The 14,227-nt window shown below is 32.0% G+C and overlaps 1 protein-coding gene across 1 annotated transcript; it reads left to right on the top strand.

Moving 5' to 3' along the window:
• The first annotated feature begins 240 nt into the window (after positions 1-240).
• On the top strand, positions 241-13,771 carry Dbp73D (putative ATP-dependent RNA helicase Dbp73D). Its single transcript, XM_067267773.1, has 2 exons — positions 241-341; positions 11,759-13,771. The coding sequence occupies exons 1-2, from the start codon at positions 334-336 to the stop codon at positions 13,731-13,733; spliced, it is 1,983 nt and encodes a 660-aa protein (XP_067123874.1). The 5' UTR covers positions 241-333; the 3' UTR covers positions 13,734-13,771.
• The last annotated feature ends 456 nt before the right edge of the window (positions 13,772-14,227 follow it).

The following is a 14,227-nucleotide window of genomic DNA, read 5'->3' as shown; positions in this document are numbered from 1 at the left end:
GCCCACGGACTACCTGTTGAGAAACGCGGCCCTAGAGTTGGTAGTTGCCATCTTAACCTCCCGGCCATCAGGCATTCCATTCACAGTAATAGAAAAATTTGTAATTTCTTCTTAACGATGTTTATTCTTTTAATTTTAATATTTTTAAAAATTGTTTTATGCAATATAAATATACTATTTCATTTTTATTCGTTCTCTGATTTTATTATTATTAATTAATAAAATATTTTACCCTCTTAGAGCGCCTCTATCGGCTATCTTACAAAACAGATTTGCTAATTGGTTTAAGTAGCACGTGGTATTATTTTGAAGTGTAATTTTTGGTATTTTAATATGAATAGGTAAATTTCTGTTAATATTTGATTTGATCATTAATTTCATTATAAAGTCTGTATTAGTTTTATAAATTTAAGTCGTAACTGTGTTAATATTTGATTGTTGTACGTTCACTAATGTTATGGGACTTACACGACCATTTAAATTTATGTCTCGATTTGTAGAAAGCCATTTAAGGTTTAATTTAAATTAATATATTGACGATAAAGTCTCTAACTGAGTTTTATTTAATTCTGCAAAGCATAATATACGGTTAATGTTACCTTAGGTAGCCAAGATGGCGGCTCGTCTCTGATTCCAGCAAGGAAACAGGTTAAAACGTGCGTCCCACTGTTTCCTTGCTGGAATCACAGACGAGCCGCCATCTTGGCTACCTAAGGTAACATTAACCGTCATGAATATTTTGTATGTAGGTATCCTACTGTTGGCCATGTGTGTGGGAAATAAAAGCACCCTTTTGCAACTCCATAGAAATCAGTGTGTAACTGTGCATGTGCACACCATAGAAGGAACATTGGTCCTAACTATTTATCATTGTCACAAGTTGCAGAACATTATTCATGTTATTGTGCACAGAATGGTCTTTACTGGTGTTTGCTATAAAGAGATTACTTTTTACGAGGGAGTTTTTTTTAACCTTGGCTAGTCCGTAAAACAAAGACAAATGTAAATAACAAAATGAATTTATTACCAAAAGTTAGTTACAAACTTCGTTACTTTTCGACATAATCATAGTGAAGATTGAGGCATTTGTCATATCTGTGGATGAGCTTTGCAATCTCTGCTTTATAGAATGTTGCCGTCAGTGATTTGAGATGGGCCTTAATGTTGTGTTGAAGATCCTCGTTAGTCTCGAACTTCTTTCCTCCTAGCCACATTTTCAGTTCAGGAAAGAGGTGGAAGTCTTCACATATTAAAGATGTAAAGACTCCTACCCAGCTTGGAACTTTTTAAACACCCAGTGTATAGCCCGGATTTAGTGCCGAGCGATTTCTTTTCCTGAACTGAAAATGTAACTAGGAGGGCAGAAGTTTGAGACTAATGAGGATCTTCAAAACAACGTTAAGGCTCATCTCAAGTCACTGGTGGCAACATTCTACGAAAAAGGGATTGCAAAGCTCTTCCACGGATATGACAAATGCCTCAATCTTCACGGTGATTATGTCAAAAAGTAACCATGTTTGTACCTAACTTTTGGTAATAATTCATTTTGTTATTTATTCTTCTTTGTTTTATGGACCATTGGAGGCTGAAAAAACAGCCTACATATATTTTTTTAATAGACAGATGAAATAGATAGATCTGTTTGAAAGTTCAGGTTCTTGTTCTACATTAACTTTAATTAATTTTATCAGTGCTCTAAGTAAATGCTGAAAAGTTGGGAGTTTATACCAATTTTTTAACCAAGGTCCTATCAGCTACTTGTGAAGTTTATCATAACATCTTTGTTTAGTATTTTATCAGTAAGAACAAGAGCAAATCTGGAGGGTGCTTATGGTGCTGCAGTACCTGTTTGATATCAAAGCAATCAGTTTTGTTATTTTAAACTGTCTTCTTACTAAATTACTGGAATGAAACATGCACAATCAAGAACCTTTAAACTCCAGTAACACAAATTTTAATGAAAATGAATGTTTTTGACCTTACCCAAAGTCTGCTTCAGATTTTTAACAAACAAAATTCCAAAATAGAATGCATAGAACAAACATATTTGAAAAATTATTTTTAATAATTTTGAACATCAAACGTGTATAAAACAATTTGAACGATAGACAGTACAAAAAAGTCATAAAATAATACAACTGTCTCATATACAGTAATTTTTTAAGATGTAAATAGTGGCTCATAAATTATTATGTGCTAGCGTTGCCTGGTTTTTCATACATTTAAAGACAGCAACACTATCCTATGCATGGAGTACATTTATGAAAAACCGGGCAATGCTAGCATATAATAATTTATCAGTGAGGCGAGATTAGGTATCCAAAGCAATTCTAAGGTAATTGAGGAACATTCTCTGAAAAATGACAGAGAGCACGTGCTTAGATACCCCCGAATCTACGTCGAACATTACTCGTATTCTCAGAATCCTGGATATGCCACTGATGAGAAACCTTTTACCTTCTCGTTTTCTGGCTTTTTATACAAGAACAGTACTAATATTGGCAAAACATACGTTGAGCCTTCCAAAGTTTAATTAAACAAAAATATTAACCTTTTGTAAAAACTAAGAATCCAATTAAATGACCTATGTATAAGGACATCTGCCTATGACTTACGTAATTGCCATATTCAATTATTTCAATACAGTTTTGTAAATTTTATGAATGCTTAATATTCTAGGTTTAAATACAAAAATTTGAATAACATATGTGCCCTTGTTCTAACTGATAAAGGAATATAAAAATATTTTTATATTATAATTATTTTCAGTATATTTACCAAGCTTTTGTAACTAGGACTTAACATTTTATGTAAAAGGAAACATCGTTAATCAAAAAATCTTTCAAAAATATAATTCATCCCCAAGCATTTTCTCAGAATAATAATAGTTTTGTATAGACACACATTACTGGATTTTAAAGGTTGCTTGTGTGACAAAGAACTATTCTGATGCTTCATACAAATTTCTGAAAATATAATTAAAACGATTACTAACTTCTGCTACATCAATAGAACTACTATTAATAAATACATACAAAAATATATGATTATCATAGTCTCTTTGTTGCAGTACTCTTTTGATAATTTTCATTTTCAATAGTGAGGTTGAGGCCGAAGTTTTAAACGCAAAAACGTGTACGTCGGACGTTCGGCGCCACTTTCCTGTAAGCCTAGAAGTTTGACAACGGTGTTTGGAATGTCGAGCACATTGTCAAACTTCTAGGCTTACAGGAAAGCGGCACCGAACGTCCGACGTACATGTTTTCGCATTTAAAACTTCTGCCTCGACCTCGCTAATAACAATTATAAATAAACTTATGCTGTAGTTGCAATTACGGAAGAGTAGAATTTCGATAAGTGAAAACTTTGTAACTGCAAATAGTGTACGTCTTTGCATTTATTTATGTTTTCTGGTGAGTGAAAAATATTTTATCTGTTTATTTCTTAATTAATAATGAATTCATTATTGTTTTTTTTTTTTTAATAAATCAATTTATATACATAAGAAATTTGTCGTGGCAAAATTTATGGGATAAATATGTAAAATGTTATGAGACGCACGTGTTGTAAAATGAAATAAATGCTGGAAGACCGTAGTGTAAGACTTTAAGAACAACATAATATCCAAGAAAAAACAAGCGCTATTATTTATATTGTTATTAGTTTTCTTATAAATAAATAATTTGAACAGAAAAATGGGATGGAAGAATGTTTGAATTAGTAATTGTAAATATACTTATAGCTTTATGAAGAAGCCAATAATAAATAAGATAAAAATGATTGACTATTTTTTTGTTTATTGTGTTTTTCTTAATGTTTAATCTTGATTTTTCTGTATTTGTTTTTATTTGTGAAAATATTAATAAGAACAACAGCAAATAATCATAATTTTAGAGTTAGTTAGTTAAATGGGAAATTTTGAATATTAGAAAAAATTCAAATAAGAAATTGCAAGTTATGGACCATAGTATCTTTTTGTGAAAGTCAATGGAACTTGGAATTATATTAATAACTAGCAAAGAATGCAGGATCTCAGTGGGGATCGAGTTTCCTCGTTATACAGTAGTGTATGTTTTCTGCAGGATGGCAGAGAGTAACTATGTAAAATTGGTGCAAATCTATCAAGGATTTTGGCAACTTTTGGAGGATGAAATCAGGGAAAAGAATCGAAGGTTTGAGTTTTAAAGTAGCATATAGTTTTTGTAGGATTCTAAAGATTAGTCTCTACAATCCAAAAAAAATCTTATTATGCGAAATTTGTCTAGATTGCTGAATAAGTTTGGGAGTTTGGGGTTGAAATCGGGAGGAGTGAGTGGTCCGAGTTTTATGGTAGTCCATGTTTCCTGTAGGATATCAGAGAGTTAAGTTTGTAGAATTTGGTCAGATCAGTCAAGTTTGGGAGTTTGTATGGAAGATGAAATCAGTCGGAAGGAGTGAGGTGTCTGAGTTTGAAGGTAGTTTACATACTGTACATCGAAAAGTAATATGCTTCCTAGTGGTTTCCTGACACAGATGTGTTTTGTGACAGTTGCAACTTTCTTTTATGTAGTTTATGATCAGTAAGGCTCACTACATTTGTGTATACTTGAAAAGGAACTGAAAGAAATCAATTTATGTAGGTAGCTGATAACATGAGAAAAATTCTTATATTTAAATAATACTAAAATGGTATGGTAGGATTAATACTAAAACAACAAACACACAAAAATATTACAGACCTACTTCAAAAAGTTTGGTTTCATATAAGGGAAGTAAATGTGCACATTATAGTTGTATCTGATAACATAAGAGTATTATTCTAATAAACAAATGACCAAGACAATATAAAGAAAGCATATACACAACTATCCGAAGTACAGAAATCAAAACCTAAACTGAAAATATAAGATAATAAGTTTAAAAAAGTTCACCAGGTAGCGAAGGGAATTGAATGGAGCAGACAAGCGACAATATGAGAGCAGTACTGTGGTAAAAACATCATTCTTGTGCATTTTCGTTTTTTAATATGAAAATAGTACACAGTCTATGTTCATCTAAAAGGAATAAGCTTTCCAATAGTGAAAGAGTTCTAAAAATCAGTTTAGTTGATTTCAAGATTTTTCTAGCAAACAAATGAACAAACATTCTCATTTTATGTATTAGTATAGATCAGGGGTCGGCAACCTGCGGCTCGCGAGCCACATGCGGCTCTTTAGTTCCATACGCAAATATTATTTATTTTATCAAAAAAAAAAAACATTTAAAAATCGTTCTGAATCGATTAACAAGGATTAGGCACCGATTCTATCTCTCAGCCACTTGTACTCGCTTTTCACCGCACCCCTCCCCCGTGACACGCGTCGTCAGTCCGTCGGAAGCTCTCGAATGACGCCGTCGTCGGATGTTTCTATGTAGGTTTTAATTCGTTTTCGACGCAAGACAATTTGGCGTCTTCACCAGTGCTTTGGCTGTGACGTATAGTTTGTTGTTTCAAGTAAAAGAGTTAGAAGCGAATTATCTTCTCAAAGTTATGTATGTGCATATATATTTATATTAATAATAAAAAAACCGAAGTAAAGGTAGGTAACATAATAAGTATTATATTTTTAAAATACATATTATACATATTTTTTTCCAAATAAGATACCTAACTACTTTTTTGAAGTCAATAAGAATTGTCAAAAAAGAAACAAAGTACTACTGTTGGATATTACCGCAAAAGTGTTTATTAAAATATATATTTAATAAATTACCTATTTTATTATTTATCTATTTTATAACTTTTATTATTTAAAAATTCACGTTAAAATAATAATTATAAGTGTAAGTACCTATAAATTGTTATTTAATAAACCTATTTTCGAACTCTGAGGATCAAAGTAGGTAGGTATTTGCAGTTTTAGATTGTTTATATGTTTGGCAATTTTCATTGATTTCGGCATAGCTGGTTATAACACCTTTACTTGTAAACTAAGCATCTAATATTAGCCAAAATTTAAAAAAAAAAAAAACTAAAATGTGCAGACTGCGCCGTGATAAACACGTTCTGACAAGTCTGTTCGTGCCAGTCGGCGATCACCGCACACTGGAGGTGACCACAGATGCGACGAAACTGTGTACTTATAGTCAATCAGTGCGTGAGAAAAAGAGACAAACAGTGTTTCGTGTCTAAATTATTTATTTTAATAATTAAATTATTAGAGAATTATTTATTTTATTTAGGTAAGTATTTTTAATTGGGAAATATCATTGTAAAATGTTTTTTGATAAATTATATTTCATTATGCCCAGCTTCTCGTATGTATTTACTTAGGTATACGTTGACATAGTAAATAATTGCAAAACTTGTCATCTGCTATTTTGGATCCCTAAATAATAATTTTAAAAGTTCTTTATTACAGCTTCACTGCAAGCATGGCATCTACAAAAAAAAAAAAAAAAAAAAAAAGAGAAGAACTGAAAAAGAGCATCGAGAATTCAATCGGAATTGGACAGAGTCGTTCGCTTTCATATGCAACTCAGATGGCCTTCCGACATGTCTCATTTGCCACGAAAAACTCGCACACAATAAGAAATCAAATTTAGAGAGACACTTCACTAAAAAACATACTCAGTTTGCTAGTAAATATCCAGCCGGCGAAGAACGAAAAAAGCTGTCGACGAGCTCCAAAAACAAAAACAGCAATCAAGTTCCATGTTAAGTAACTGGACGCAATCTACAAGTAATGTTAATCTGGCAAGCTTCGCGGGATCACCAGAAATTGCAAAAAAAGGCAAACCATTCACAGATGGTGAGTATGTCAAAGATTGCTTCATACGTGCATCTGAAGAACTGTTTTGTGATTTAAAAAACAAACCAGAAATCTTGAAAAAAATCAAAGAATTGCCACTATCCGCTAAAACAGTACAAGATAGAATAGCTAAAATGTCTTCAAATGTAACATATTTGCAGGTGGAAGATATTCAACTTTCTTCTGCCTTATCACTTGCTATAGATGAGTCTTGCGACATAAAAGACATGGCACAAGTTACCCTTTTTGTCAGGTATATGTCTTCCCAAGGTCCAAAAGAAGAACTTCTAGGATTGCTACCGCTCTCGGGACAAACTAGAGGGGAAGATATAGCGAATTCCGTGCAAAAATGCCTTGAAGACAATAAGATCGATTTAAATAAAATCGTTTCAATAGCAACTGATGAAGCCAGAAGTATGACAGGAAAAAATAAAGGGGCAACAATGATTCTTCAGCAAAGTAAAGCAAAGCAAAGTAAACCACGAAATTCTTACGTTTCACTGTATAATACACCAAGAAATGCTTTGTGCCCAAACATTTCCGGCCGAAATAGTTGAGGTCATGAATTTGGTAATCAAGATTGTTAATAGCATCTTGTCAAAAGCACTCTACCATCGTCAGTTTAAAGAATTCTTAAACGAAATGGAGACTCAGTATTCCGACCTCCTTCTTCACAATAAAGTGCGATGGCTTTCGAAAGGTAAGGTGTTGAAACGTTTCGCTTTGTGCTTGAATGAAATAAATACATTCCTAAATGAAAAAGGCATTAATCACCCTGAATTAGAGGACAACAAATGGTGGCAAAAATTTTACTTTATGGTGGATATCACAGCGAAATTAAATGAGCTGAATCTAAAACTGCAAGGAAAGGGAAACCCAGCCTATGTTTTGGTAGAAGAATTGGTTTGTTTTGAAGAAAAATTAATTCTTTTTGCAGAAGATATTCAGAGCGGTAAATTACTTCATTTTCAATTTCTAAAGCAATATCGCGATAAAACCAGTGCAACTGTTGACACGAATTACTTCAGCACAGTTATAAAAAAAATTAAAGATGAATTTGCTGACAGATTTGAGCAATTCAAAACCAACAAAACCACTCTAGCATTCATAGTAAATCCTCTTAACACAAATAGTAACAAAATCCACATTGAGCCATTTGGAATTGATACTGGATCTCTAGAAATGCAATTGATCGATTTAAAAAGTAAAGCTTTGTGGAGTGGAAAATTTACAGAGTTGAAAAGCAAGTTGGAAGAGTTGGAGGTCCAGAAATGTATGTACGTAACGCAACAAAAGTGGACAGCTTTAAAAGAAATGCCGCGACTTGAGGCACTTACATTCGACGCATGGAATAGTCTTCCAGATTGCTACAGTGAGGTGAAGAAGTTAGCATTTGGAGTGCTGACTATCTTCGGATCGACATATTCGTGCGAGCAAGCGTTCTCTTGCATGAATATACTTAAAAGTAAAGTAAGAAGCCAACTAACAAATGAAAATTTAGAATCGTGTCTGAAACTTAAAACAACAAGTTATGAGCCAAATTTATTGAAACTTTCTAAAACCATGCAAAGCCAATGCTCCCATTGAATTTGTTTGCTCAATTGTTTGTTATTCAAGTACAAGTTAGTGTTGTAAGTAAATGTTTAATTAATAATAAAGACCTTTAATGACAAATTAAAAAAAAGCAGAAGAAAAAAAACACAGAACACCAGGTTTTGGGTTACACCCCAGCATACTTAAGTAAATGTTTAATTGTTTTAATTTTTATAAATTTCTTAAATAATAAGTAATTATCTAATAATGCCATATATATATTATCTAATTTGTTGTGAAAAACACTACTTATATATGAATAAATAGATTAGTTTTTTTTATCAAAAAACTTTATTTATGCGAGTACTATTTATTGTTGGCAAGAAAAAATTTTGTGGCTCTTTAAAAACTTTGAAATTTTGTAAATTGTAATTTTTGACTCTTCCGACTCAAAAGGTTGCCGACCCCTGGTATAGATAATAAAACAAACTACTAAAGTTCTGGTTACAAAAAAGGTATTTAATCAGGAGTGTTTTTGAGGATCGTCGAAAATATTACTTATTAAATAGCTTATGATGAGAAAGAAAATACATCAGTGATGCATGTTACTAAACACAAAACACGAATGCTAAATCTAACGAAGCAATATTCATTCGTCGCGATACAATGTAGACAACATATAGTTTACCAAATTACACTGCACAAGAGTTTGATTGTCATCTTCCTAGCTATACGTGATACGATATGGATGGAACTAATACATCAGTTGGGATGGAGCCATCAACCTTGTATGAGAAGGTGTTCTAGTTTTTTGGAGTTTTTCAAACATGTCTTTGATGTGTACTTGATATAGATATAGAATATTTTCATTTTAAATGAGATTTGGTACAAGATATAACTATCTATAATAATCCCAATGATCGCCTAAATATTCAGGCTATAATCAAATAATCAATACAAATAAATTTGGTACTAGAGGTAAATGTTAGGTGCCATCTCTTATCTAAATTAATAACTATAATTTTAATAATTTAATAAATAATTTAGAACCTTCTGGAAGAAAATAACTGATCCGGGGCAGGGCTTGAACTTGCAGCCTTCGGTGCACTACCAATCGTGCCACGAAATAGCCCGAATATTTAGGCGATCATTGGGATTATTATATTAACTCGTCTGGCTTTGACACGTGTATTATACTGATATAACTATCTGAAGGCAAGAAACAAATTATTCATATACCAAGTATGAAACTTAAAATTTTATAGAAACTTTATTTCCTGATTAATTGATACATTAAACATATCATTCAATAACCAAATTTCTTATCCTTTTCAGTCAAGTTAAATAATATATAAGACATACCATAGCCAGCCAACATTGAATTGAATTTGTAGAAACAATTATTATTATAACCATTTTTCTGCATAGGTATAATTTTAAATTCATCCAAAATATTGTCACTATTATTAATTCTTTTAAAAATTTTCGTAATGCGGAGTAAAACATGTGCATTTTTATAGATAATCCAGAAGGAGCAATATTTGATACAGGCCCATGGGGAGAATACTGTACATAATAGATATCATTGATTGAAAAATATATACTATTATTCCAGTTTTAGGAGAGTACAAACTGTTCTTTTTGGTTTCTAGCCTAGCATTATGGTTTTCTTTTTAACATCCAATTTGAAACTTTTACCAAAATCACTGAATAATAGTGAGGTCGAGACCAAAGTTTCAAACGCAAAAATGTGTACGTCGAACGTTCAGTGCTGCTTTCCTGTAAGCCTAGAAGTTTGACAATGGCGTTTGGAATGTTGAGCATGATTCCACTGACTTTCCAAACACCATTGTCAAACTTCTAGGCGTACAGGAAAGTGACGCCGAACATCCGACATACACGTTTTCGCGTAGAAAACTTTGGCCTCAACCTCGCTAATATGAAACTATTTCTACGTGAGGACACCACCTTTTTATTTTTTTTTTTTTAAATGAAATGTTTTTGACTTGTGAGTCATCAGCATTTTGAATGTTTGAAAATGGAATTTAGAAGATTTTTGAATCATTGTTCAGTGTACATACACCATTGATTAGTAAGAAAGAACACAATTCTATTGGTTTATTCAGTATACTAGCAGGGACATAGCATGATCACACAGTAATAAAAAAAGGAATTAATTTATATTTATGTAGTAAAGGAAATCAAGGTTTCTTTTACTTAGCATCTTCTCCACTACAATTGCATTTAATGGGTCTGCTTGTTTGATTTGCAGGATGCTAAGAAGAATAATTACTAATATTTTTACAAAAAATTTTATCATCCAGCAAAAATTCTAAAATTAAAAAAGAATAATTACATTGTTGGCTATGTATTTGATTTAAAACTGGTGCAGCTGGCACACATACTGTAAATAACAGCTATATGTATTGACTAAACAGGATTCTTAAATTAAAAATGCTTAGGTGCTATGTATGTTCTCTTCCTCTGCTCTCTTAATGTCACCAGCAGATATATTGATAGCCTATTCTTAGGCAATTTATACAATTTATTTAACCTATCTATAATAGCTAAGGTTGCCAACATGTAGCTTTGAACTGAACTGTCTAGTTGTATGGGTCTTGTCCACTGTCTAATTGAGAAGTCAAACCAAACACCAGTCAGTTTTATTTGAATAATATACTATAATAAGTTATGTAATTACATGATATAAAGAAGTATTTTTAAGTTTCATGATTCAAGATAATGTTTGTTATCTTCTTTTTAAATGTAATGTTGAACTTTATTGTATTATTGTATAGTCGATTATATACTTTCTTGATGATTCTATGCAATTCTGAACATACTTGCTCGTAATAACATCGGTACAGAATCATTGTGATAATTTTAACATTTTTGGCGATCACACTTTTCCGTTATTAATTGATAAATTAATCTGAGTTATTCCTCGTGTCAGACATTCTTTCGAGTTCAGTGTAGTTAACAAAACAATATGAAATAATGTAATAACAATCTACTTGTTTAAAAATGAAAAATTTCTTTCAAATCGTGCTGAAAATTAATTGATCAGATGTGATGCTGGCCATTCACAGCCATTTATTAAGACTGAAGCTCGTTCCTTAACAAATATAGTTCTACAGATTTATGAATAATTATTTACCAATTACTCTAATTGTTGGAGAATTAATCATCACTTAATAATTAATTGGTATAAGAGCTGATTAGTGTGATTAACTATTAGCAAATAATTACTTATTACATCTTTAAATGTTTGGTTTGTCTTTTCATTATAAAAAGTGTTCAGATGTTACAAGAATGTTTAATTTTGTCTCTTTTGTTTTTTCATTAAAATTGTTTGAATGTTTCAAGAAACTGAATGGTTAAAGAGGTCATATAATATCGTTGTAAACATTGTTTTCAAAAATTTATTTATTCATACATGCATATATTTTTTACAGATATTATGGATCAGATGATGAAATTGAAAGTGGAGAACAAACTGAAAAAAGAAAGCGAAAAATCATAAAAAAAGTTCTTAAAGAAGCAAAGGAAAGAGAAAAGAAATTTAATGAATATAAATTATTAGAAGTAAATGCCGATGTGTCTTCAGATACCGAAAATATACCTAATAAGAAAATTAAATATGATGATTTATCTGTAAATGGCATAAACTCTGAATTAACAACAAAATCATCTGATGATGATGAAAGTCGCGATTCAGACAATTCATCTGTACAAGCACAATCAGTAGAACCAAAAACAGTGGTAAAATTATCTAAAAAGAAAAGGAAATTGTTAAGGAAAAAGGAGAATGCTGCAAAAGAATACACTGTTATCGGCGAAGACACATCTCGTAAAAAGCATCAAGTTCGACGAGTTCTACCCGATTGGCTTGCTAATCCAATTACTGTGGATTTGGATTTACATAAGAAAGAAATTCCTGTCGAAGAATATGATCATCTTGATAAATCTGTTCTTAAAAATTTAAAAAGCTTTAAAATTTCACATTTTTTTCCTATTCAACAAGTTGTGATACCAGAACTTATAAATTCGAATTATAAAAGATGGTATTGTCGACCCGAAGACATCTGCGTATCTGCTCCAACTGGAAGTGGGAAAACTTTGGCTTTCGTCGTACCGATTGTTATGGCTTTAAAAGATCGAGTTGTTACAACGGTAAGATGTTTAGCCGTGTTGCCCGTACGAGATTTAGCCGAACAAGTTTTTAAAGTTTTTTATAATTACTGTCAAAATACTACGTTGACGGTAGCGAAAGTGACAGGAAGCAAAACATTTGCCGAAGAACAAAAAAGTCTCGTTAAAAAGGGAATTCGTGGATTTCATAGTTTAGCTGATATTGTTGTAGCCACTCCGGGTCGACTTATCGATCATCTACATAGCACAGACGGTTTCTCTTTGTCTCACTTACAGTTTCTTGTTATTGATGAAGCAGATCGAATGATGGAAGAAATTCAGCAAGGATGGTTGAATGAAGTAGAGAAAGCTGTATATGGAGAAAATGCTCAAAAGATCAATGGTTGCTGCTGTCAAGAGCAATTATATTCAAAAGTTAATTGTTTTTATTTGACACCTTGCACTCACGGACACATGTCTGATCCACTGCAAAAACTTCTTTATTCAGCCACGTTGTCGGAAGATTCTGATAAAATTCAACGACTTTCCCTCTTTTGTCCAAAACTTTTCACCAGCGCTATTGATCCAAGGTTAATTAAAGTATCAAAATATAAGAAAAATGACAAGTCTACCAATAAAATTACAAATGAACCCGCCATAAAATACGTCACTCCAGCGGAGTTGACGGAATACTTTGTCGTTTGTAATCCAACCTTGAAACCCTTAGTAGCGTGGTATCTTGTCGTATTGAGAAATTATAAAAAAGTTTTGTGTTTTACAAAATCTGTCGAGAGTTCTCATAGATTACATTTGGTTTTAAAGAGAATGGGTAAATTGACAGTAGAAGAATTTTCTTCTCATGTGCCAAACTCTCAAAGAAAAGAGAATTTAAAGAAATTCATATCAGGAAAAGTAACAGTTTTAGTTTGTTCTGATGCCATGGCGAGAGGAATGGATATCAAAGATGTGGACTGTGTGATTCTTTACGACGTTCCATTACATCTTAAGACATACATTCATCGTGTTGGCAGAACTGCTAGAGCCGGTAAAGAAGGAGTTGCCATTACTTTGATGGAAGCCGGAGAGAAAAGAGACTTTTTGTTAATGATGAAATCGGTTCCGGGACAAAAGTTATCCGAACTTAACATATTACAAGAAGAATTAGAGACGTTTAAAGAGAACTACGAAGCTGCCGTAAAAGGAATGGCACATCACTTGACAATTGAACAACAGAAAAAGTCTCGTTCAAAACACTTAAATAAAAAAAAGAATAAATATGTTAAAAATAGTGATAAATAATAACACGACACATATTGATAATAAAATTTATTATTAAATATTTGAGTATTATTTATTTATTTTAGTACATTCAATGTTATGCTAAGAAAAAAATATTTAACAGAGTTTGTACCAGTCAGAGAAATCAGGGAAATTGTGGAAAAATTCAGGGAGGAGAAATTTCTTCATGAAGTTAAAAATTCACATAAAAGGGAAGGATTTTAAGGAAAATGAAAAGTAATCAGGAAATTTTTACTTGCCAAATTTACAGCAAAATTAACACTTAGTTTTAAATTTTCTATAAGCATTTGAAAGTTTGCCATTGTATGAGAACATTTTAGTTTCATAACAGGTTAAAAATACATTATAATTTTCAGTGCCATAACTAGGCAGGTGCAACAGGTGCACCCGCACAGGGCCCACTTGAAAGGGAGGTCCAAAATGCATGTATTTGTTTTATTAATTTCCCAAACCTAATTAAGGGGCCTAAATGCAAATTCTTGCACAGGGCACAG

This window comes from Centruroides vittatus, unplaced genomic scaffold (assembly GCF_030686945.1).
Source record: "Centruroides vittatus isolate TY-2023 unplaced genomic scaffold, ASM3068694v2 contig_3084, whole genome shotgun sequence".
NCBI lineage: Eukaryota > Metazoa > Arthropoda > Arachnida > Scorpiones > Buthidae > Centruroides > Centruroides vittatus.
Note: the sequence above shows the minus strand (reverse complement) of the source record. Positions and strands in the feature narration are given on the sequence as shown.